General features: G+C 38.3%; 1 protein-coding gene across 1 annotated transcript in view; it reads right to left on the bottom strand.

Annotated features, from left to right (window-relative positions):
* Positions 1 to 25,500, bottom strand: part of LOC136881885 (uncharacterized) — a 44,964-nt gene extending 19,464 nt beyond the window's left edge. The window contains exons 1-4 of the mRNA XM_068229377.1: positions 25,373 to 25,500; positions 21,218 to 21,300; positions 13,306 to 13,425; positions 5,020 to 5,078 (exon numbers count right to left, since the gene is read on the bottom strand). Coding sequence (XP_068085478.1) covers positions 5,020 to 5,078; positions 13,306 to 13,425; positions 21,218 to 21,286 — 248 coding nt within the window. The 5' untranslated portion in view covers positions 21,287 to 21,300; positions 25,373 to 25,500. The remainder of the gene's footprint in view (positions 1 to 5,019; positions 5,079 to 13,305; positions 13,426 to 21,217; positions 21,301 to 25,372) is intronic.
* Positions 25,501 to 27,662: the final 2,162 nt, after the last annotated feature.

Genomic DNA, 27,662 nt, shown 5'->3' with positions numbered 1-27,662 from the left:
CTCTATTACCTTCTTCCTTGGCCTACCACTGCATTCCAGTCTCCCATCACAATTAAATTCTCGTCACCTTTTACATATTGTATTGAATCTTCTGTCTCTTCATAAATTCTTTCGATTTCTTCATCATCTGCTGAACTAGTAGGCATATAGAGTTGCACTATTGTGATGAGCATTTGTTTGGGGTCTATCTTGACAACAATGATCTTTCACTATGCTGGTCATAGTAGCTTACATTACTGCCATATTTTCTTATTCATTATTAGACCAATTCCTGCATTTCTCCTGTTTGATTTTGTGCTGATAAATCCGTAATCGCCCGGTCAATAATCCTACTATTCCTGCCAATGTACTTCACCTATACCAACTACATCTAACTTTAGCCTATCCATCTCCCTTTTCAGATTCTCTAACCTACCACAACAATTCAAACTTCTAACATTCCACGCTCCGACTTGCAGAATGTCAGTATCCATCTCATGTAGTTCCCACCCAGAGATCCGAATAGGGGACTATTTTGCCTCCGGAATATTTTACCCGGAGGAAGCCATCATCAGTACATCATGCATACAGACAGAGCTGCATGTCCTCGGGAATTAGTTATGGCTGTAGTTTCCCGCTGGCTTCAGCCGTGCAGCAGTATCAACACATCTAAGCCATGTTAAGTAATATTACAAGACCATATCAGTCAATCATCTAGACTGCCACCCTTGCACCTTCCGAAAGAGCTTCCCCCCTTTCGATGAGCCATTCGTTAGTCTGGTCTCTCAGCAGATACCCATCCGATATGGTTGCACCTGTGGCTTGGCTATCTGCTTCATTGCGACAAGCAAGCCTCCCCACCATGGCAAGGTCACATTATTATAATTAAATTTATTATAATTCATCTTACAACCTTGCAACGAGTGTTTTCTTTCTTTAAGTCAATTACATTCTGGCAACCTTTTCTTTAAGGGATGGAATTTCAGTGTATGTTCCAGTGAATATTTCCTGGTAAGTGTGTTAGAATATTTTGCTCTTGTTTCATTGTGTGTTCACTCCAGTCCATTCCTTATGCCGTGAACCATCTGAGCAGCGGATTAGTGTCAGGCATTCACCTGGTGTCAAACTGGGAGACTACAGGGTTGATGACAGTAGTGTTTGCCATTAGAGGAAATGCTCTTAAGTGATGTCTAGAGTTTGTGATGTTTAGCATTTGCGATAAATGCAAAATATGTTGAAATTTTGTCGGTGTATGTGCCTTCATCATATAGGACCCATATGAGCGGTTTCTAGCAATTTTGAATTAGCGATAAAATGTGAAATTGGTTCAAGATATGAAATTATACAATCTATGCGAAATAGATGCAAAACTCGGTTTTATACAAAATAAACATATACCGTATCTTTTTAAGAACGATGCATTTTCCTTAAAAATAAGATATATGTTGTTATTTATTTCAGGAGAAAGAATTATTATGGCGCCCATGCGATCGTAAGGCAGTAACATACTTTGACGGACACTTCCGTCCTGGTGCACGGAAGTTCATTATAATGGGTTAGCTGGTCAAAGAGATTTTTCTGTATGCTTTGCAGCCTACCCAATTGATGTCAGGTGATACCTGAAGCTATTTTCTCTGTGTAAATTGTAACTGTGAGCTGAAATACGTAAAATAAAAAGCACCTCAGTTTGCCCCTCGTTGTAAACAATCATGGCGACATCCAAGCGTGGCATGGATGAGGTTATTCATAACTGGCCTTAAAATATTTATGTTGAAAGTGGAAAAGATTCTCTGGAAAGTGAAAATACTACTTCTTCTGCAACTGACAGTGATGAAAGTGATTCTGATTTCAGTTCCGAGATGATAGTGCCAATTGAAACTACGTGACAAAACCAGAATGCAAAAAAGAGAAGTCTAGTAAAATGATACTTGGAAATAGGATCTTGTTGACAATAAGCCTGTTTCTGTAACATGCAAACCTGTTTCTGAAATTCACTCTATAGTGAGGAGGGGTTGGGAAATAATCCGAAAGAAATGGATATAGGAAATGAATTTCTAACCCCACAGTTCTGGGATCACATTACTAAGGAAACCAATGCCTATGCCTCTACATTTCTTGCTAATTTATCCGCTTACCCTGAAACCAGTAATATTTACGAACAACATTGGTTTCCTGTTACTACAGATGAGCTAAAAGCTCACTTTGCTCATATACAGGACGTCTGAGTTAAAGGTATAATAATATGAAATTGAATAACTTGAGAAATAATGGAGATTAGTCAAATTTATGTTAAATTGACAAAAAAAATATATGTAAGAGAATATTTCCTTTCACAAGTAATTGTAGGCCAAAGGGTTAAATTATTCAATGTGTGGAATATCTTTCACTGCCCAAAGAGCACTGTAAAGAACAATCAATCAAACAGCAAATACACTTTCAAGCACACACGTTCATTCTCTTTGTGTTGACCCTTGATCATAGTCGGTTATTCTTGACATTGGTGTTGAGTAGTAGTTCTGTTTTAAAGTACGGTAGCGATTTATTTTACTGTCTGGTAGCCAGGGGTAGACGATCAAAGAGCAGCCGTGAGTCACAGATAGGCCTATATTGATGTGCCGACTTTGCTATCAAAGACTTGAAGAAAAAAATGTTTGCTCAGCAGCACTGCTGTGTATTTGGGCCTCCAGGAACAGTGTCGATGTAGAGTTATTTTTAGCAAGTACAACATAACGGCAACTGATAGGCGGTCTCGAATGAAGGAGGACACTGTTCAAACAACTGGCATGTTGTACTTCAATCATCATTGAAATTCCTCTTCTTTCGTAAGTGTGTTGTGCTGTGATAAATAAATACATTCAGAAGAGTATTTTTCACTTTGAAATTGTTTGTAAATTTGTAAATAGGCATATTCGTGTGTTCGTTAATACTTCTTGCAGTCTTATGTTGATATTTGTCTTATTTTCCATAGTGAATTCGAAACTGCATGACAAGCAATGTGTGATTAAACACTATGATTTTACTCCCAACTGTTGTGTGTGCAATTTAGCAAATTATGCCTATTCTTAACCAATTTGCTACAAAACACTAAAACACTAAATTTGAGAAGTTTAGATGCTACAAAACGCTAAATTTGAAAATCAAAACACTAAATCTCTGATTTTTAAATGGTATAAGCCATGAACTCTAGTGGTGTCCATCAGTTCTCCTGAACATTTGCTACTTTATAAACAGATCTGTAAACAATTAGCAAATCTCATCTTTTGAGATGTTCAGTAAAACTTACAATCATTGGCAGTGTCCTTCATTTTTGACACCTTACTCCGATGTTTCTTGGGACCATACAGTTTAATGCCTCATATACAGGATGTCTGGGTTAAAGGTATAATAATATAAAATTTACTAACTTGAGAAATAATGGAGATATTTCTTGGAGGTTTGTTTCTACAAGTAGGTTAACTCATCTTTACTTGGGGCAGGTGGTACCCCATGTGCATGCGCATAACTGCGTTGTTCAGAAGAAACGCACGCGCCAGTAGCCACGTGGAGTCCACAGCAGAAGATGTCTCTCACGGAGCTAAAGTCTGTTACACTGGTACAACATAGATTTCGGTATGAGTATGGACTGTACTGATAATGTTCTCACTTATGTAACAATCAACAAATGGGACAGGTGCCTTTGGGAATCCAGGAGTTTGAAGTCGATGTCGGGCCACCATGCCAAGCATGCAGTTCCAGAGACAATTGTTGAATTAATCTGGGAGTCCCAGAGTCAATCGGACAAGCAAGTAGGCAGTTATAGTTACCTAGTGCGACAGTACATGATGTCAACCATAAAAGGTTGCACCTACAGGTGTACAAACTGCAGTTTTATCACAAAATCAAACCTCAGGACAGGCTGTGAAGGAAGGCATTTTTGGAGACAATTCTCTCAAAAATTGATAGAAACGAGGCATTCTTTGATTCAGTCTGTTTCTCGGATGAGGCTACATTCCATACTTCTGGCATGGTAAACGAACACAAATGCCGCATTTAGGGAACTGACACCCCCCGCCCCATGTAGTAATAGAGTACGAACGGGACACTCGGAAAGTGAATGTGTGGTATGGATTGATGAAGGACAAGGTTATAGGCCCATTCTTTAAGAGGCCCTCAGTTAATGGAACATTTTACCTAGACATGTTGGAGCTGTACATTGTGCCACAACTCCTTCGTGACGTTATCTTTCAGCAAGGTGGTGCATTATGCGGAAGTTGGGAGGGATTTCTTGAATTGTGATTTCCCAGATCACTGGATTGGGAGAGGTAGTCCATCGATTGCTTGGCTTCCTAGAAGCCCCGACATTATGCCATTTGATTTTTTTCTGTAGGGGTTTGTCAATAATCAAGTGTACCAGACGCCAGTTCGTGATCTACCAGATCTGTGCCATTGCATTCGTGCAGCTATCGCGAATGTTACGCCTGCAGTGCTGCAGAAAACTTGGAGAGAAGTGGAATACAGATTAGACGTCTGTCGTGCCACCAATGGTGCACATATCGAGGTGTATTCATGTGTAAAAGAACATTTTGAGTTAACCTATTTATAGAAATAAACTGCCAATGAATATCTCAACTTTTCTCAAGTTATTAAATTTTATATTATTATACCTTCAACCCGGACATGATGTACATAATACATATGTTTACTTTACATGAGCTTAATTTACTACTTTTCCTGATTTGGCTGACTCTCTTTTGTTGGCAGTACTGCAAATATGAATGACAAAGAATTACTGTCATGTCTAACCTATCCCAACTATCCCATAATGCCAGCACCCAACAACAATTGCATGAACAGTAAGAATATCTATTAAATATGTGTTTGTATATTTGTGCACCTTCTGGCAATTAATTACAGAAATAGTATTCCTCTTGTAATACTTTTCAATTACTTGATGCCTTATAATAATAATAATAATAATAATAATAATAATAATAATAATAATAATAATAATAATAAACCAAATCATAACAAGCATATTATTTCACAATATTGATTACTTACTCATGTGTTGGAACACCACTCAGGGAGGACTCTTCACTGCGAGCTGCAGGCGGCATTTCCTGAGCAAAGATAAAGAGTACCTCATAGAACATTTGAAACTATATGATTAATATGAGTTTTAATACAACATATAAAAATGACCTCAAATATTAAATAACTGTGCTGCCATTCCATTTTTAAGAAATCTCTACTATTGATTATTGAGAGAATAGAAGAAAGTCAGTTTGGATTCCAAAACAGACTTTGTATTAGTTCAAGTTTTAGTTCAAATATGTCTTGATAAATAAGAAACCATCTTTTCCTCATTGATTTTTCTACCTTTTGCTAAGGGCTTTAGAATGCACCAACATCGACAGATCTTACAGCATCAATGGGATAGGAAAGGGCTAGGACTGGAAGGAAGTGACCGTGGCATTAAAGGCCTAGTATTATTTTCTTAACTCACTGAATGCAATATGAAATTTTAATCAACGTATTAAAAAACATTTAGAAGATATAAGAACAAAACAACCACAGTGCTTCAGCAAGTGACATCACTGTTCACAATCACAAAGAATGGGTACTGTCCACCTAATCAATACTTTATTATGTCTTGTTACTATGCATAATGAACCAAATCATAACAAGCATATTATTTCACAATATTGATTACTTACTCATGTGATGGAACACCACTCAGGGAGGACTTTACTGCGAGCTGCAGGCAGCATTTCCTGAGCAAAGATAGAGAGTACCTCATAGAGCATGCATAGTAACAAGACATAATAAAGTATTGATTATGTGGACAGTACCCATTTTTTGTGATTGTGAATACCAAGTATCAATACGGACATGAAACTGATAGATTACAATGACATCACTGCTGACGAGCCGCCTTTTGTGTGTCATCAGAACTAGACATTGCAACTGTTTGTTCAGAGTTCAGCATATTTAACTACCGTAAATGATACCTAAGTGGAAACATGGTTTACTGTGTTGTATATGGTTGCAACCATGCAAGCAATATGAAAACATTAAAGGAAGGAGGTGTAGGTTTTGATAGATTCCCCAATCAAGAGACATATCCAGAGAGATACTCAGCTTTGCTATGAGAAAGGATCTGTGCTTATTTCTCACCAATTGTATTACCGGTGCTTCATCAATACACCGACTGCAGGTGTATGTGTCGCAGAATCCACAGGTAGGTCACATCATTTACAAAAAGGTACTCTGTTGTACTGGGAAATGATGTGAACTCTTGTAAAACACAAGAATGCAGGCTTTTTCGGTCACATCTACAGTGATTATAAGAAGGGATGTGAGGAGAGAAGAATCTCTGACAGCAGCTGCATGATGCTTGCCCTGGTCCAGAAGAAGAAGCTGCCACACTAATTCAGACAACACAGCACATCGACTGCAAAGAAGCGGACTTCCGACACCTTCAAGGCCCATATTGGTAGACATGGTAATAATCTTCTGGATTTTGGCCGTGCAGTGACATTCTTTACGTCTATATAAAGTTGGAAGTGAATTAAGATGTACAGCGTTAAGATAACCTGCAGAACAAGTTTGTGGGCACTAGACACAATTGTGGTTTATGTCTTTCAACATTTCATAAATAGTAAAGGAGATATCTTCTATTGTAAAGTCGCATGTTCTATGTCTTCTCCTGTGTAAATAGTAGATAATGGAATACTCTCAGCAAAGCAGCTATTCAAAGCTATTGTGTTTGATGTGGGTAATCTGCCAAGTGGATTTCCTAGAAACTCTGCTCTACAAAAGAGGGGCCGAAATTAGTGAACACATGTTTTGGCTTATGCCTAGACACTCGACTGTTTCAGCGAAAATGATGGTGGAAGTTTCTGACGTACTTTACGCGCATCTTAGAGTGTAGCAACTTCAACTGGCGCAGTGGTGAAGTGGCTTCACACTTTTAGGCCCAGTGTTGAAATCTCTATTTTTCTTTTGTTTTCATTTATCTACTTATGTCCATTGACAATTACTACAAAAATGTTTCTTATCAAGTTAGTGGATTCAAGGGTGTTATGTGGATGGTAAAATTACAACTGGGTTTCACAATAAGTGATATGTATTTATTTATATATCTATATGTGTGATTACATAAAGGAGGCTTTGGAAGATATGGAAAGTGGTGATTATGTTATTTTTAGTATTATATATGGTTATAGTTCAGTATTTTCCAATGATTTTGTCTGTGAATGATCCCCATCTTCTGAGGAGGAGGTATGAGTGTTTTCACCATTTTCTTCATCTTGAATTGGTGCTTTTATATAATTTTTGTCACCAAGTTTTAGCTTATTTCATGGAACTTTGAGCCCAGCAATGATGCGAGAGAGCCAACTAGCAGAGAAGTTGTATACTCCTTTTTTGATAATGTGGTTCATACAGTCTAACCAATACACCATATTTGCACTGTAAAACCACACGAATTACGTTATTTTAAAATATTTCTTCTGCTCGGAACAAACATTTAAACAAATTTATTTAAAAACCAACATTCCAGGACTTTAAAATCTCTAAGTCTAAGATACAAATACTACATACATGTTAAAATGGCACATGTTTCGCTTAGGCTTTGTAAGCATCTTCAACCATACTTAATCTAAAGCTAGGTCAGGGCCCTGAAGTGGGTTACTCATTAAAGTATAATAATACAATATAAAACAGTCATAAAATCTAGTTTGTGGAAAAAGCAATACTCAAATGCAAATAAAATTCAATAATGAACATGTCATAGTATTATATGTACATGGAATGAATACTAGTGTTCATCTAAAAAAGTACACTTTAGTTATTTGTAGAACGAGACAGTCATAATGATCTGACATACATTTGGATTGTACACATTGTTTGACATTAATGAAGCGTGGATTAATTAAAAATGCCGAAAAATAAATCTTCGAGCATTGTTGAATGAGAATCAGGTACGTAGAATACAGTAGAGTTGTTGACTCCAAGTGGTTGCGTAATAAGGTCAAAATGCGCTTGAAGCATCAGTATAGAAGTGTTGAGTCTCCTTCTAGAATAATCTTTGTAATAGATTGTAGTCGCGAGCTGTCTAGCGTAGATTCAACAAATAGGGTGTTCAATAAAGCCTTAGATGTGGGAGAATTCGCAATGTAGCGCGTGTTGAAAACTGAAATGTGTAAGAAAATAAATAAGTTTTGAAGCATAGAGAACATTCTATTAATGAGTGGAAGTTTAACAACGCTTACCCCTAGTGTTGACAGAGAGGTGGCTGGTCTTGTTGGTTGTTTCAGACGATCTGGCAGTTGTTATTCTATTGCTATGTGTATTGTAGGGGTGTGTCTGTGAAGGCGGAGAATGAGTCAGGAGAGGGGAGGTAGGCGGAGCATTGAGGACATTAGGAGTAGGTAGAGGGGGTGTGGCATGAATCGGTGACTTGGGAGTGGCTACTATTGCGTTATGAAAATTGCTGATGTGTTTATAATTAAATATTTTCATGAAATTATTTGTATTTATGTTGAAGACTGTGAGTAATTTGGGAATTTCTTCAATTAATGGGCTATTTGTGTCAAGAACATCGTTTAGATTACTATTAATGTTATAATGCTGGTCTAGAAAAATTTAAGCGTTTTCAAACTCGGTCATCAGTTTACTCTTGTTGACGTGTTTTATAATATGAAGGTCTTGTTCAATCGTGGTAAAGTTATGGCCGGTATCCTTCATATGATTGCTCATGGCGGAATATTTTCTATGTTTTGAAGCATTGTAATGTTCCAAATATCTAGTTTTGAAACTGTGTCCGGTTTGTCCTATGTACATAAAGTTACATTGGGCGCATTTGAGTCTATAAATTCCGGAATTCGAAAATTTATTGTGTATTGAATTTACGGTATTAGAGTTAAAAAATATATCACGATTCATGTTACGAGTTTTATACGTAATTTTGAAGACGTATTTCTTTAGCGGATTGGTTATACGGTATATAGCCGGGTCAGTAAAGGTAAAAGCAGCAAAATTCATTTTTTTGGGAGTTAATTTTGAAGCAGCTTTTAGTTTGATTTTACCTATAATTTTATTGACCATATCTGGCTTTTAGCCATTGAGTTCACTGTCTAATGCTAATAGAAAGAAAGAATTTGGTTACATTAAAGAGTCAACAACTCTACTGTATTCTACATACCTGATTCTCATTCAACAACGCTCGAAGATTTATTTTTTGCAATTTTTAATTAATCCACGCTTCATTAATGTCAAACAATCTGTACAATTCAAATGTATGTCAGATCATTATGACTGTCTCGTTCTACAAATAACTAAAGTGTACTTTTTTAGATGAACACTAGTATTCATTCCATGTACATATAATACTATGACATGTTCATTATTGAATTTTATTTGCATTTGAGTATTGCTTTTTCCACAAACTAGATTTTATGACTGTTTTATCTTGTATTATTATACTTTAATGAGAAACCCAGTTCAGGGCCCTGACCTAATGGCTGAAGAAGCTTACAAAGCCTAAGCGAAACATGTCCCATTTTAACATGTATGTAGTATTTGTATCTTAGACTTAGAGATTTTAAAGTATTGGAATGGTGGTTTTTAAATAAATTTGTTTGAAACTTTTATATTCTGTACTCCAATACGGCTGTCATAATGAGACTCATAACGTGTAACAAACAATAATGAATTTATATGTTTTTACAACTTAGTATGTACAAAATTGCTTGAAGTACACTGTTTTAAATTTGATTTTGTTTGAGATGTGTGATGGTTGCTGCTTGTTTCAGTGACTATATTTGTTTCTGTCTCGGGTATGACATCAAACTGCATCCGACCGAGTGACCACCGGTTTAAGTGGTCTCCCTCTTTCAAGCCTGGAGGAGGTACAGGGCACTCTCTTGTCCTTGGGGTGAGAAATCACCCCTAAAGGTGGATAAACGAAGAAGGAATCGTCAACGGCATAGAATGCAGAAGGCAACGGGAAACCACTGCATTAAGGATCCTCTGGAAATCCCAAGAAATAGCAGCTCATGTCATAAAACCTGTACTCGTAAAATTTTCCGGATTATCCCGGCAATCAGATCTCCGGGTGGGGTGTGTTTCTACAAGTGCTCAATGTAAGAGACGCATTGCAACATGGAATGTTCGATCACCTCTACAATGTGGAAAGTTGGAAAACCTAAAGCTTGAGATTGGAAGGATGAATGTAGATATGTTAAGAATAGCAGAAGTGATAATGGAGATTACGGAGTAATCCACACGAGAACCATAATGGACAAACCAGGAGAGGGAGGAGTTGGAGTGGTGCTGACAAAGGAAATGGGTAACCGAGTTAAAGGATACATTCAGCAAAGTGGAAGACTGATTTTAGTGAAATTAGATGCTAAACCAAGGGACATCGTTGATCATTCAAGTCTACATGCCAACCACTGCCCACGAAGATGAAGAAGTGGAAGGAGTGTATGATGATACGACAGACTTAATCAAAGGTGTTAAAAGAGATGAGAATCTGATAATCCTCAGAGACAGGAATGCTGTTATTGGAGAGGGTAAAGATGGAATGGTTGTGGGTCAATTTGGGCTTGGCACACGGAATGATCAAGGAAACCGTTTATTGGAATTCTGAGCTTAAAATTAGCTGGTGGTTGCAAATACATTAGTTCAACACCATGCACGAAGACGTTATACTTGGACAATGCAGGTGGTGGCAAATGATTTCAAAGAAGCTTTTAGTAAAGCAGCGATTTAAGACACAGCTGAAGGATGGTAGAAGCTGCCCTGGCGCAGATATTGGTAGTGACCACAACATGGTTTTCAGTGAATGTCAACTAAACCTGAAGAGGAAAAACAGAAAAAATGGAATACTGAAACTCCCAGAAATCAAAACCTTGCTATAGATTTTAAGAAGACAGATTCACTTCTGGCAGAAATATCAGCAATAGACTTAGGAAGTATGGAGAATAAGTGGAATGTTTGGAAGGGAAGTGTTGTAACAGCAGCAACAGATATTGTGGGAAAGCCAAAAACACAAAACACAAAACAGGAAAGCCTGATAACTGATGAAATAATTGAGAAGTGAGCCATTTTTGATCCCTGTGTCAGTTCGGTTTCGGTTTCATCGCGAGCTGGGTGTTTTTGCAAAAATGGCTTGTTACTGCTTCACGTGGGATGATCCCTTAACTTCTGTGATTGCACGAAAGATGGCAGTCTTTGTGTTTTCTGTCATAGATGGTCTAACTTTCCACCAGAATGTCTTCTTCTTATCTCTTTCACTTGAGGAACATGTGTCGGTTTCTAACTAGATATAAGATGGACTCCAGGCGTCTAGGTGCAGCATTTTTAATGTGCCGAAACATTTTTAAACGTTTCAAATGGATTTTCTACTACCCTTCACCTCTTTGATTGCATGTTTATATTACTTCAGGTAATGATATCGTTTAAAATCCTTTTTCTTTATGTTACCATGGTTGTTGATATCCCTTGTTTACCCCACAGTATGAATGAAGCGTGATTCTCCTTGCTTGGTGTGGTTATGTTATTCTCAATGTTCTGGTCCTCATTACTCTGTGAGTGTATTCTTTCGCGTCTACCTCCCATCCATACTGTATGGGCTCTTTGTGTCACCGTGAGGCTTCACTCATGCTGTACAAATCGCAATCTGGATGAGTTTTGATGTGAATACAAGACCTGATGATCCCATTGCCAAATTTATGTTTATGTATACACGTGACCCTAATAATTGGGAACCGCCTTCTACCGACCATGTTATTGAAGAATTTGAATCCTTGATGGACACTCAGGACTGCTTTTCGCCCTTATTGTTTGGTTGCCTGACTGTATGTGTGCATGGACGTGAGTGTAAATGGGTGGGGTATCAAGAAGAAATATCTTTGTTTGAATTTTATTTTGTTCTTGTTTTGAAGTCTATTTCTTTAACTCATTGTTGGTGCATTTTCTTTTCGGCCTTTGCACTTATCTTAGCCTCTTGTACCGTTTCCTGCCGACATGTTTTATCTTTCTTTCATGTATGCACTGCGCATGCTTTTGCCCCTTACTATTATTTTTTTGTTGTTCATGCTCCGGAGCTTCTACAAATACTTATTTTCTTTAGTCTACTCTTTGATGGGTAGGAGTGTAGTTTGAAACAAATGCAAAGAGGATAAGAACTCCACCTAATCAATACTTATTTATTATTATTATTAATAATACAGGACTGGTTTCGACCCTAACGGGTCATCTGCAGCTGGACATACTTATACGCATAATACATCGTACAATTGTAAACATTACCCTATTTAGAAAGGAATGTCTTGTGATGGTAACATGAGTAGTGCACTCGTCAAATTACGCATCTGAGAAAAGTGAATATTCTTAAACTTAAAACTAACTTATAAGTATACATGAGATAAAGCAACATATGCATAGAACACTTTCATGTTTGTGAAAGTTCACGTTTATGACTTGCACTGTTTTCTTACTTCTTCAATTTCACTAAAATTTAAAACTAACATATAAGTGTTCATAAAATAATAACATGTACATAAAACACTTTCATGCTAGTGAATGTGATATTGGTATTTTAAATGTAACTCATATCACAATTCAAGCTACTGAGTTTTTTTAACATAATGCACAGTTGTGGACAACTGGACTTATTAAAACACTTAAACTGAAGAATTAAGAAATAATGCAAGAAACTCGAACATTCACTAGCATGAAAGTGTTCTATGCATATGTTGCTTTATCTCATGTATACTTATAAGTTAGTTTTAAGTTTAAGAATATTAACTTTTCTCAGATGCGTAATTTGACGAATGCCCTACTCATGTTACCATCACAAGACATTCTTTTCTAAATAGGGTAATGTTTACAATTGTACGATGTATTATGCGTATAAGTATGTCCAGCTGAAGATGACCCGTTAGGGTCGAAACCAGTCCTGTATTATTAATAATAAATAAGTATTGATTAGGTGGAGTTCTTATCCTCTTTGCATTTGTGTGAATTATTAATACGGATATGAAGCTTATAAATTATGGAGTATAGTTTTTCGTTTGAGGTGACAGATTGTTGTAAAAAACAATTGAAAAAAAGAGATGGATAAAAAGGAAGAGAGGTGTGATGGATAGAAGATAGCTAGTAATTATAATAATACATAAGGTATGTTTTGGTATCAAGAAAATTCACTACCGACCCTTACCTACAAGTAACAAATTAATGGCAATTATTGTGCTGAAATAACACCACCCAATACCGCAGTTAAATACCAGTTGAACAGTTCCCCATACAAGAATCTGATACAGAGAAGAAACTCACCTCAGTGTTATGTTCCTCTCTGACTATTTCTAAATTCACTTCCTCCATATTTGAAACAGCCAGGATATCATCTGGCTCAATTTTTACCTGCAAGTTGTCTGTCACGTCTTTTTGTTGCTCCTAGAACAATAATTAAATTCAATGAATCGAGAAGAACTGTATGTCATTATTAACAAATACATAGTAATTGGGGGAAAAGCATTTACAACTGGCTTCACGTCGCACCGACACAGATAGGTCTTATGGCAACAATGGAATAGGAAAGGCCTAGGGTTGGAAAGGAAGTGACCATGGCCTTAATTATGGTACAGCCCCAGCATTTGCCTGGTGTGAAAATGGGAAACCACGGAAAACTATGTTCAGGGCTGCCGACAGTGGGGTTCGAACCCACTATCTCCCGGATTCAGGCTCACAGCTGCACGGCCCTAACCACACAGCCAACTCACCCGGTAGGGGCGAAAAAGCTGATGGAAACATGTGCTTACAGTAGTGAAACGACTAAGTTAAAAGATAAATTACACAACAACAAAATAAAAAAAAAACATGAAAAAAATTACAAGGAATTATGTTCATACAAGAACACAGTTGACGAAGTAAGAAAGCATTACCAAAACAAGAATAAATGACAATTAACAATAAATTTGGACAAGTGAAACATCTTAATGGCTGGCAGGCCATGGTCTAGGAGCAAGTGATGGTCCCAACATTCCACCGAAGACTGCGTTCGGCTGACTTCGATAGCTGCAAAGCTTGCAGTGGAATTAAGAGTGGTGTGGAATGGAATGGAATGGAATGGAATGGAATGAGATAGAATTGCAACATCATCACAGAGATAATTAAAATATTTCCAATACCTTACAGCAGACTGAGAGGACCAGAGATTAGTATTTCAACACACCACCGCGACATAGAAATTTACAGAATATTGGAGTCCTTTCATGGGAAAGGCTCTAAGACTAACAGGTAAAGCTTTCCACAATGATCAATTCCCCTATTTACAAACAAATATTTACCACAATAGTTTTTATAGCCAACTGTTCAACTCTTACAACCTGGCATTGGAGACGACTCAAGATAATCATGCTCCTTTTTTTCCATATCACACACACACTCTCTCTCTCACTCACTCTTTCTCTCTCTCTGTTTCTACGACTTAACTTTGCAGCCTTTCATAGTACTAGCTGCTTTACGTCGCACCAACACAGATAGGTCTTGTGTTGACAATGGGACAGGGAAGGGCTAGGAGTGGGAAGGAAGCGGCCATCGCCTTAATTAAGGTACAGTCCCAGCATTTGCCAGGTGTGAAAATGGGAAACAACGGAAAACCATTTTAAGGGCTGCCAACAGTGGGGTTCGAACCTACTATCTCCCGAATACTGGATAGTGGCCGCACTTAAGCAACTGCAGCTATCGAGCTCGGTCTTTCATAGTACTATCTCTAGTATATTGATGACATTTATTTAGTACAAGCTCCATAAATAACATATATACACATGTACATTCAATTAGTTCAATGCCATTCTTCAATGGCTTCGTTAGTTGATGCCAATCTGTTCCAAACAGAGTCTGTTTGATTCTGGCTGAGAAAAAGCGACAATGATCAAGCAAAATCTTTGCTTATGAGCTGCAGAAGTATCGTTCTAAGGTCTCCAGGAAAGAGTCCTCACCGTATTCATAAAGCAATTGGAATACAGATGATTTCAGTAAACGTATTCTCCACGGTAAAATTTTTGCTATGAATGACCAGGCTAATTTCCTATAGCTAAAAAAATTTTAATTAAAAGAAGCTGGCAGATGAAATGCGAGGCGATGCGGGCTACAATGGAAGTACGACACTAATGCACAGGATTTTAAAATCAGTTCAACTTAAAATGAACAGTTCTAATGATGGAAGGAAATTCTTAATGGAGCAAAGTGACCTTGCAACTAGGCAGGTAAAATTCTTACAGAAAATGCAGGAAATTCATGAGCAGGGGATTTTAACTATATATTACGTGGATGAGACACATTAATCAGAACCATACTGGAAGTAGGTGTTGGGTGATGAATGATGGTCGAAGAAGCAAGAAAGTTCCTAGAGGTACTGGAAGTAGGTGTTGGGTGATGAATGATGACCGAAGAAGCAAGAAAGTTCCTAGGGGTAGGGGCTTAAAGCTAATTATAAGTGACGCTGGGTCAGAAGTAACAGCGTTTTTGCCTGAGAGCAAACTTATTGTATTTTCAGGTCTAGTGGTGATTATCACAGCCTATTATTTTATCATTATTATCATCATCTTTACACATACCATTTATTTATTTATTTATTTATTTATTTATTTATTTATTTATTTATTTAACTGGATATACCATGTCCCTGCTTATTATTTAGTAATGTTTATTGCAGAAGATTAATGTAATTGGAAATCAAGGAGAGGAAAATATTGAGGAAGATCATGGGTCCCAAATTCCAAAATAACAAACAAGATTTTTATAAAAACGAATTCCTCCACATAAAGTCGGAGAGACTCTCAGATACCATGAAGAAAAGGAGGATTGATTTCTATGGACACATATTCCAAATGAATCCTGACAGATTAATTAAACAGATCTTTGACTTCTTTTATATATATAAAAAAAAAAAAAAAAATTAAAAAAAAAAGGCTAACCCCAATTGTTTTAAGGAAGTTGAAAAGGATATGAGATATCTTAAGATTACTGAACTCACGTTAAAGAATGGTACAGCCAAAACCATGACCAAAGACAAAACTAAGAGGTTCCAAGTTAATAACAACACCAGAAAACTGATTCAGATATCAGAGGAGGAAAGGAGGAGGAGATCAGTTAGAATGAGGAACTATTGGGAGAAGAAAAGAGCAGAAGCATCTAAGAAGTGATTGATCTGACGTACCCCAAAGATGGGTGATTCGAAGTGACGAAGAAGAAGAAGAAGATTAATGAGGAAAAATTATTCTTATTACAAATTCAGCCTCAACAAGACACCAATTTTTCATTTGCCTGAAGTAGGTTCAGAAAGGATGTGACACAGAGAGGGCATCAAAACTCACCATGGACCATCCTTGTTCTGTTGGAAAGGACCTAAGCTACAGGTCTGGCACTACTGCCATCAAACTGTAGAGTGCGTTGAAGTCACCCGTTAAGGGCCAAGTCAATGAATATTCAATTTTCATGACCGCATTGTAATCAAAACCGACTTTCAACCTATTAAAGATGTAAAAAGTCAAGTTCAGAGTTGCTTCTTATTTCTACTCTAAAATTGTCATAAAATACAATAGTGCTAATGGAATGGTCTGTTGCATCAAAAATTTCCAAGGAGAGTTTAGGTTAAGACCTAAACAAATAATGATGAAGTTTGCAACAACATGTGAGCTTCAGGAATCATTTCCAAATTTAGCAAGACTGCTGCTATTGGACTGTCCATACTTTTCAGCTCAGCTGAATGTGAAAGGGGATTTTTGGCTTTGAAGAGAGTTCAAACCTGTTTGAGGAATCTTATGATGCAGACCACACTCAACAATTTGATGCAGATTTCACTAGAGGGACCAGACTCAACAGAATTCAATTATGTAACAGCTGCAGACAACTGGGCCACAAAGAAGAAAAGAAGAATTAAGATATAAAAGCATCTTACTAAAAGTAAATTTCAATTTTGTAATGGTAGGAAAAGAAATATCTTATTTTGTCTTGTTTGTGATAACAATGAAATAGTTCAGTTGTGCAGTTAAAGTTGACCTCTCTGATATTATTAATGCCTGAGAGGAGTAGATCATTCATTTTTGAAGCAGTATTCTCCCACCTGGCTACTTATTCGTGCCACCCAGCTGACAAAAATTTCTGGGGAGAACACTGTACTGTGAATTTTTGTCAACCTCCATCAAGATTTTAAAAGTGCTACATTACTGAGGAGATCTTCGTCGGAGATGCTGAGGCTGGGGCTGGCGTAAAAGGGTAGCTCAATTAATCTAACCATGTTTACTTAATCTACATGTGACATGGGAAGATGCCTCCGCAACCCCTTTAGCGTGCAACAGTTAGGTCGACTTGCGTTCACTTCAATGTAATGTAGGGTTTTATTTTGATTTAAACTTAATGCAAAGATTTCCTTGACAGTCTACGAACTTAATGTACTCACCCTTAATGAGAACTTTGTAAAATGTGAGCACACACGAGTGTATACCCTCGTTTGCCTTCTTCAGTGTATTTTGTGGTGGCACAGTTCTCTACATTTTTCCACCCACCCTTTTGGCCTTAAAGTTATCTTCATTAGTCACTCTGTAGTGCGGCATATCCACTGCATCATCGGATCCTATGGCCTATTAGGGGTTATCCTTCGCATTGTACTAAACCAGTCACCATTTCAGGAAGGCTCTCGGCTGCGCAGATAGAAGAGAAGACAGGCTTCCTCCCTGACTGCCACGCACTTGCTACGCTGGAGTAGCGGTGATACTCCCACGTGGCGCATCCCAGGTGGCGCATCCCAGGTGGCGGATAGGGGGACTTATCCAGCTTGCGAATGGACTTCAGGGGAAAAAAATAACACTTGCGGACCAAACACACAACCATCTGTGGGTGAAGGACAAAGACAAAGAATACACCCATGGTATATCCTGCCTGTTGTAAGAGGTGACTAAAAGGGGCAACCAAGCGATGATTCTATTACAACCATGAAACTACTTATGATTAGTACCACCACGCAGGGAACAGCATGGGTCGCATTTACTTGCGGGCAGTACCACCGTGTTAGGTACCAAATAGGTTTGTGATTAGTAGCATAAAGGAGGACCGTGTGGTCAGCCCCCCACTTAGAGTGTACTGTTGGCTTTTACAGTACATATGATCAGTACCACTATATGAGCAACACCATGGTTCTGATCGAAACCGACTTTCAACCTATTAGGTCGTGTTATGTACATTTAGTACGTTTTGAAGGGATGTTAGGTACAGAACAAAAATGGTCAACCAGACACCAGTGGGATCCGAACCCACAACCTCCCGATTTCACATCGGTTGCTCTACCAACTGATCTGTGGTGGCCTAGGCCATCTTTGTTCTGTTGGAAAGGATCTAAGCTACAGGTCTGGTACTACTGCCGTCACAATGTAGAGTGCGCCAATGTTCAACACGCAAACATTCAATTTTCTACCTGAAGATGCACTTGAAATATAGAATTCAATAGAAGCATCTGGACTTCATAATCAGACCGGCATTTTATACTTTTGATGTGCAATTTTAATCATCAATGTGCAAAATCATTGTGATACTATTCTTCCAGTCTAAATGCAACATATGTACACCTGAATTTTTTATGTTTTATTGATCAGTACAACGTAATTTTATCTATCAACATTTCAACTACTCCACCTTTTTATATCTATATTACCGCACCACACACACAGTTCACTCTGTTCACTCTCCACAATGTAATTTTGTCTTAGAACTTCGGCAAATCAAAAGTGTATCTTATTTAGGCTGATGATAACCCATATAGGGTCAAAACTAGTTCCTTGATAACATTTTGTAATGTATTTATAGACAATGAGTAGGTGGAATAAACTTTGGAAAATTATATGTGATTACATTAAGTTCGTAGACTGTCGGGAAAATCTTTGCATTAAGTTTAAATCAAAATAAAACCCTACATTACATTGAAGTGAACGCACGTCGACCTAACTGTTGCACGCTAAAGGGGTTGCGGAGGCATCTTCCCATATCACATGTAGATTTAGTAAACATGGTTAGCCCCAGCCACAGCATCTCCGAGGGAGATCTCCTCAGTAATGTAGCACTTTTTAAATCTTGATGGAGGTTGACAAAAATTCACAGTACAGTGTTCTCCCCAGAAATTTTTGTCAGCTAGGTGGCACGAATAAGTAGCCAGGTGGGAGAATACTGCTTCAAAAATGAATGATAAAATTTCAATCTATTCCTCTTAGGCATTAATAATATCAGAGAGGTAAACTTTAACTGCACAACTGAACTATTTCACTGTTATCACAAACAAGACAAAATAAGATATTTCTTTTCCTACCATTACAAAATTGAAATTTACTTTCAGTAAGACGCTTTTATAACTTGATTCTTCTTTTCTTCTGGATGCAAGCTCACAGCTGTGCACTCCTAACCGCATCTTCAACTTGCCCGGTAAAGGAGCCAAAGCGACAATGTGGAGAAACTGCAAAATAACAGCTCACATCCAGTGCTGCATCCCTGTACATAAGTAACCGTTCTAGTTCATCTGAGAGATATTCAACAGAATTCTGGGTTCTGGGCTCATCAATCTACTCCTCAAACTTTATGGTTCTTAAGGTAACCAACGAGTGAATTTTCGTGAAAGTAGACAAAAAATTTGAAATTTTGATTTTGATGTAATAAAATACCTCAGGCCTTCTTCTATCGAAATATTGCATCGCTGAACTGCAACTGCCACTTTTAAAGTCCCTGCAGTGATTTAAACGTTTCGTGGAGCTTGAATCTCTGCAAGGGCTATACCAAGTCTTCTGTGCAACGCGACAAGAGTCGGATATACCGTAGCAAGAAGCCAGGTTCGACCAGTGGTAAGGACCAGAGAAAGAAGAAGAGCATTAGGAGAGCAGGAGAAAAAGAAATCTAAGGGCCACACATATGCACCAGGAGAATTTTAGTGTGAGTGGTGCATGCAGATCTTTAATCACTGTTTTCTCATACTTCAAATTTTCAGTACCTTCCTGTATACAAAACGTCCCTTGCATTAGAGTTTTTGAGATAGGCAGTTCAAACTTGCTACATTAATTCACAGATATATGTTGAATTGAAATTGCGCAGGGTTTTCTTCTGGAAAGAAATTACTATTCTTTTTAAAAAGAAGTTGCTGATATTTTAGAAAAAATTATGAGTGCATACATAAATTTTTAAAATTCTAGACAATGATCTATCATTAGCATTTTAGAAGGAAGGGAAATTTTAAATAGTGCAGGTATGGTGAGCATGCTGACAAAATATGGAGTTGAGAAAATCAAATTTACAATACGAGGGACTTTTTCTATGGCGATGCATAAAACTAAAGCAATTTGACCATATCTTCTGAACCAATAAAGCTACTGAATTGAAAATTTATAATATACAGTCTTCTGATATAATGCATCTTTGGTATACATTTTAAATATATAGTTTTGAAAGTTTAGGACTTTCAAATTTCTCTCATGGCTTACCTTAAACCAAGTGTGAACAGACCCCACTTTATTGCAAGAATCATAATCCTGCTAAAATACAAAGCTGGTCAAAATGTCCTTATATCCCTCTGCATAAATGATCTGTAGTACTCTGAAAAGACCAGGTACCGTTCACCAAGAACACCTACGCCACCCTGTCTCTGTCCAATTTCATACTGCAAAGACTAAGTCTGACAATCCGTGATTCATTGTTCTAAATCATGCATCTCAAGTCGTCATGAACTAGCAGCAGTGCCCTCTATGCCAATGAATGCGGTGCTCAGCGTTCACCAGCAGTATGTGTGATTTGTGAGCAAGTGTTTAACAACAGTCCTTGTATCTTTGTGCAAACAGTCACGGTATTAACTGCACTGTGAGATTCTTGGATGATAGATCAGTCAATGTCACACAATTTTCATATACCATCTCCATTAATGCTTGATAGTCTCTAACTTCAACATACATGGCCTGCCCAGCCGTAATTTTGTTGTTGTTGTTGTTTTTACAGCTTCAGAAGGATGAAAATGACCCTGACTGCATACTGCCACAACACCTCCTCCAACTAACAACACTGACCCATCAGCAGCGGCTGCTGAAGTGACACATAGTGGTGTCCACATACTATTGATCTGACAGTGAGAATTGTTCTGAACCTCTTACTTTCTAGTGACCCCGTAAGGGCTGCTATTGATGTAACTGTGAGCAACACATCAAATAAATTTACTTACAAAATCACAAGTCTCTTCTCCCTCCGACAACCAGCCTGGCTCACATTTGACAAAGACAGGTTCTTCCATGTTTTCACAAGAAGCTGCAACACAAAAATAATAATAAATAAAATTATGTATTGGAGGTGAATTCAGAAAAGAAATGATCAAATACATGCACCAAATGTACAGGATCCTTTTTCTAGCTTGGTCGCAGCACCACTTAGAGCACGGCGGAGCAACCTAGGCGGTATAAAGAGCTAACTACGTTGCAAAAATTTACATTTATAGACAGCAATTTTTTGTGAAACTATTAGTCTAACCTACCTGGCTTTATATTTGATGTTCAAAATCGTGTCCCTCAGCTGTCAACCACACCCAACACGTAATAAACAGATTTACAGACATTCGGCGAATCTCAGCCCATGTGATATTAGGAATAACTTGTGCAATATTCCCTTGTGTGAGGGTTGTTGGCGCACACTTTTCCCTTCAGTACCCCCCACAGGTAATAATCTCATGGACTGAAGTAACACATTACACTACTGAACCCTAGCGATCTGTCATGTCCACTTAAATGTTGGACAGTGGTGGGTTTTAAGAGTTTTTTGCTTTGTGGACAGAAAATAATGACATATGAGCTCGTACAGAGAGACACAAAGGATTTTTTTTTCGAGTTCTTTTCAAGAGAGCTCCTATTTCAAAGTTAACACACTGAACACACTATCAGCACCATGCATATTAAACTGAACTACTGCAGTGAATACACAGGACTTAATGTTTAATTGCTACCACATTAGATCACATCAGCCGGACACGACACAATATACATCTCTCGGCAAATGAGTCACCCGGCCTTTCCCCGGACACCCACAAAGGACTTAAGAAAACCCTGTGAAAGGCCTGTTGTGGATAGGCCAGAATGTAAGAGGAATGAAATAGGCATTATTGTTACAGACACAGAGCTGAAAGTGTAAGGGGCAAACAAGGATGAAGTACAAGGTTAACTTGGACACGTTGAGCGGGTACAGCAGTAATCATAAAATGAAAAAAAGCATGCTGGAGATCAACACAATTACGCTGACTACAGGAGAAAGTTACTGTAAAAATTGGAGAACAAGGCTTTGAAATTTTGGAAAGCTTCACGTGCCTGTGAAGCAAACTGATACAGGACAAATCAGTGGAAATCAGTGAAAGGATCCAACAAGGAAATACATTTTACCAGAGTGAGAAGGAATTTATCTGTATGTGTAAAGCTGTAATTTATACGGACACGCCAACATATGCAGCAGAGACCTGAACACTGAGGAAAAGGCAGACTAGTTGGATAGAATATTTATCAAATATTACAACAAAGACAAGAAAGGACAGGATAAGAAATAGGGGTAATAGAAAGGATATGAGAGTAGAACAGCTTTCCAAGAGAATGCAGGGCAATACACTCGGATAGTTTAATGATGAAAGAGATGATTGTAGCAAAGAAGTGAAGGAAGGAAGGAAGGAAGGAAGGAAGGAAGGAAGGAAGGAAGACAGTGCTTTTGGACTTTATCTGATTTCACAAGTTGCTTTACATTGCACTGATACAGACTGGTCTTATCTTGATGATGTAACAGGAAAGGCCTAGTATTGGAAAGGAAGCAGCTGTGGCCTGAATTAAGGTAGAGCCCAGCATTTGCCTGGTGTGAAAATGGGAAACCATGGAAAACCATCTCCAGGGCTTCTAACAGTGGGATTCAAACCTACTATCTCCCAAATGCAAGCTGACAGCTACACAACCTGACACACACAGCCAAGATGCTCGGTTGAACATGATATATCAAAAAATGCATTTTTAAATAATCATTACAATTAGAATATGGTATTTACTATGCAATCCACAAAAACGATAACAGAAGAATAACTCACTGTAGTTTTTATACATGATTACAGCATGAAATACTGTCAGAAAACAAACAGTACTGGCATGCATGAGGCTACATGAAAGACCTGGCTGTAACTCTGCAAGCCCACGCATACAGACCATGTGGCTGCAGTATCTGCATGCACTACTCACCTGATGTGGTTTACTCCCATATAATATACACAAAAGAGTTTTAAAAATGCACCAACAGATTACAGAAATTATAAAAAATAGCCAGATGCCTACAGGCACCTCCTTTTACCGAGTACTTAGGGTACTAGCAACAAGGCCGCTAAGAATCGGCCCATGAGGACACGAGGGAATATCACACAACACATGTACCCTACAAGGAGGTGTTTCACACAACCAAGGCTACATTCATAATGCAAACCGACCTCCTATTTGAAGATGGTCCCTCCTGGTCTAACTATCAATAGCACAACAACAAACTGATAAACCACTTTTCAACATTAAGTTGAAAGAACTAATTTCATAAAGCCCCATTTAACTGAGATTTTAACGTGTAGCAAAATAAGAAAAAAATTAACAATCGGCTACTATATTTTAAGATAGTGAATTGATAAAAAACCAAGAAAAGTGTTTTGAGGCAACACAATTACGTAATCCCAACAGACTTATGGTTCCTCATTCAACAGATAGAGATGTCAGTGAAATTAAACAGACGTTTTATTAGATTTTAAGACTGTAATATACAACAATAACTCAAAGAAAATGGTTTCTAAAGATTGTGAATGTTCTCTTTTAATCTTTAAAGTAAGAAATTAAACAAACTGGTTACTAGGTTTTAAGACGGTGGTTTTATAAAAGTACGAGAAGAGTGTTTTAGTTCAACTTGCTTGTGAAACGTAACATGGACAGTTATTAGATTTTAAAACTGAAATATATGGCAAACTCAAAGAAAGTGGTTTCTAGTGACTGTGGATGTACCATTTTAATTGTTAGTGTAAGCAACTGAGGATGATCCACAGATCGAAAGTAGTATTGCAATTTAAATGTAAATACATCAATTTGACAACATATAGCCTATAGTACTGGTTAGATGGAAACGTCAAAGAACTCTGTAATTGAGAGTCATAAACCAAGAGTACAGAAAAATGAAACTAATTACACACATAATTACGTACAAGTTATTATAGTTCCCTATTTGGTACAGTAATGAAGTCTCTCTGTGATAAATTCTGGAAGTGATATGCTACTGCATCAACTACGAGTAACATTAGTGTTTGTTTGGCTGCCTACATTAGAAAATGTTTCTTTATGGGATACTTTACTGAAAAATATGTGAAAACATACTTCTTAAGACGGGCTAATCCTTAAGGGGCCCATAGACGTGCAATATTATTGCGCAAAATGGATTGTACAATATATTGTTAGCTGCCTATAGACGTGCAATATTATTGCACAAAAATCGAGTTTGTGCAATAAATAGAATCGTGTGGAGATAATATTGATAGTTGTGCAATATATTGTGCAAAGCGGTCATAGACGTACAATATGGGTTGCAATATATAGTCAGACCATGCCGGTATTTTATTTGGTGATTATATTGAGTGACACTGATCTTTGCTGCGTTTTTATCGCCGTGGGCGTAAGTGCCAAAAAGCACAAGAGCCAAAAAGTGGTTTCTAGACAGAGAAAAGTACACTCATGAAAATTTACTCAATGAACTGAGAAAATGGGAACCAAATGATTTTCGAAACTTTCTGCGCATGAATGGTGAATTGTATGATGAACTCCTCGCTTTGCTCTTAACGTCCCACAGAGCCGGAAGGCCATGGTACACTTCGATAAACTCCAAAATAAACTTTTTCTCCTCCTTTTTGCCTGCCATCACGATACCTTCTCCAACGCTTCTTGATACCAACTGGCGGGAGGACGGGATATTGCACAATATTGCCAACACACAGCACAGTATTTTGCGATTTGCGCAATATATTTCCAACTTTCTTGATTTCGTACAATATATTGCACAACCCTTCAATATTAAATACACATTATCAATTTTATTGCACAAACCCCGATATTGCGCAATAATATTGGACGTCTATGGGCCCCTTTAGTGGTGGTAATGAACATTTCTACCCCTCCTGCACTTAATACAAGATAAGATTTATAAGATTCTCTTCTCCAAACAATTATACTGACCCTCATTTATATTAGACTCTGTATTTTCATCAACTTCCATTTCGCTACCACTAGTTACTTCTGAAGGATTTAAAATTCTAATCTCTACAAAATTATCACTTGACACTTACTGCCATTATAAACGACCAGCTCGAGATGTTTTGGAACAACTTCATAATTTAGTCTGTGTCTTGAATGGTTAACAAAGTCCTTCTCAAGGAAATGGTCTTCACAAATATAAAAATTAGAACAGTTTACGTCATCCTTTATACGACACACACGTTTCCATTGCGTCAGAGTACCCTTATTTGATTCCTTGGGAAATTTATAAAAATGCCTATTTTTTATCTTGCCAGTTCCACCGGCGTAATACGCTCCTGTGCATCCAGGAAACTTGCAGGAGTACTTTAACCTCAAGTTGTTGCCTTTCTGGAATAAAGAACAAGACAGTTTGAAAACGAAGTGATCCGAGAAAAAAAGACACGGAAACAATGAGATAATAGGAGTAGACACGCTATTAACTGAAGTCTTCAATATATCGGTGGTAACTTACTTTTCCTGTGCTCAGCATTTTTAAGGAGAAAAATAAGACTCAAATGTTGCTGACAACACGTAGCTTGCTACGAAATTGAATCACAAAACGGAGAACACACATGTATTACCGCGAAACTACGAGAACCTGGACAAGCAAAATATCCGGTAACTGGAAAGGCCGCTTCTCCGCGGAACTTCACAGGGAGTACTTCCAATTTTACGACTGATAACGAGGATACGGCATGATGTCAAGCGAGCCAATCACGCCGCAACTCTTACCCTTGATGCGTTTCCAAGGCACTGAGGTAAGACTTCTTCTTGTTTTGCCCAAGCAAAAAAGAAAAAGAGAGGTTTTGTCGAACTTCACCTCTACCCCTGCGTTGTCACCTTACTATCCTCGAAAGCCTATTGTAATCACTCCCGCCAAATCATAGGAATATCGGACATTTTATAACGCAATAATAAAGCTATTGGTTTTAAACTACTTTTACTATTTGCAGAAACGCTGAGGTGCCAGAAGTTGTATCTCAAGAGTTATTTTACATGCCGGTAAATCTACGGAGGAAAGGCTGTCGAATTTGAACACCTTCGCATACCACGGGACTGTGTAGGGATCGAAGCTCCCAACTTCAGTTCCGAAGGCGATTGGTCTAGCGTCTGACCTAATCACCCTGGCTGCTGCTTCCTTCCTAAATGTATATAGCCGATATTAATCATCAACCACTAATACTGCTCCTATTCTTCTTAAATACTGTAAAATATCTTGCTACGTTGCCTGTATTCACATAGACAAAGCGTCTACTTCGAAGTAAAACTATGTTTGAGGCCGCAGAGTTCGCCGACAGTTTGATACGGTGCACATTCAAGAGTAGCCTACGAGATAAATTGAACCTGAAAGAGCTGCGAGCAAATATAAAAGACATTAAGTGAATCATTCTCTTATAAACTCCATGCGTGTGGAGAGGACGAAATGCCTCGGGACAGAGCAGTGCTGGAAGACCCACATCGGCAAGAGCGGAGGATATGATTGCTATATTGACCAAGAATTTAGACGAAACCGCGAACGGTCTATAGATGACGTAGCAAACATGTTAGGCATTTCGTACGGTTGTGTACAGTCACGGCCATGAAGTCTATCCACCATTATGAGCACGTTGAACCGCGACACCTAACCGGTGATCACTGCGAAGAGCGATAGCTGGTGAGTGGAGCGCGCTAATAACGGGACATAAAACATGTGATTTTCTTCGGATGCAGTATGGTAGAGCCTCTGTAACCGGCTGGTGAAAGAAAGGATCAGGGGGCCTCAGACGGCGTCACAAGACAGTAGGCACGCTCCCAAAGTCGACGCGTAACTTACAGGGTAGCGCTGTGCCGGTACTGGTGTATCGACCAGTAACAACCTGCTCCGGGACCCTCTTCGTAGTACTTTGCTGTAGCGGGAAGTGTGGAACCTGTTCACTACCAGACCACTGCTACTGTGACAGTCTTGCTCTGCGACTCACAGTTTGTTGTCCCTGGAATTGTGGAACCACTTCGCTATCTGTCCACTGCTACTGTGACAGTCTTGCTCTGCGACTCACAGTTTGTTGTCCCTGGAAGTGTGGAACCTCTTCGCTGCCTGTCCACTGCTACTGTGACAGTCTTGCTCTGTGACTCACAGTTTGTTGTCCCTGGAAGTGTGGAACCTGTTCACTACCAGACCACTGCTACTGTGACAGTCTTGCTCTGCGACTCACAGTTTGTTGTCCCTGGAAGTGTGGAACCACTTCGCTACCGGTCCACTGCTACTGTCACAGTCTTGCTCTGCGACTCACAGTTTGCTGCTACGAGAACTGTGGAGCCCCTTCGCTACCTGTCCACTGCTACTGTGACAGTCTTGCTCTG

Source organism: Anabrus simplex, chromosome 10 (assembly GCF_040414725.1).
Source record: "Anabrus simplex isolate iqAnaSimp1 chromosome 10, ASM4041472v1, whole genome shotgun sequence".
Lineage (NCBI taxonomy): Eukaryota > Metazoa > Arthropoda > Insecta > Orthoptera > Tettigoniidae > Anabrus > Anabrus simplex.
This window is presented reverse-complemented; position numbering and strand designations above follow the sequence as displayed.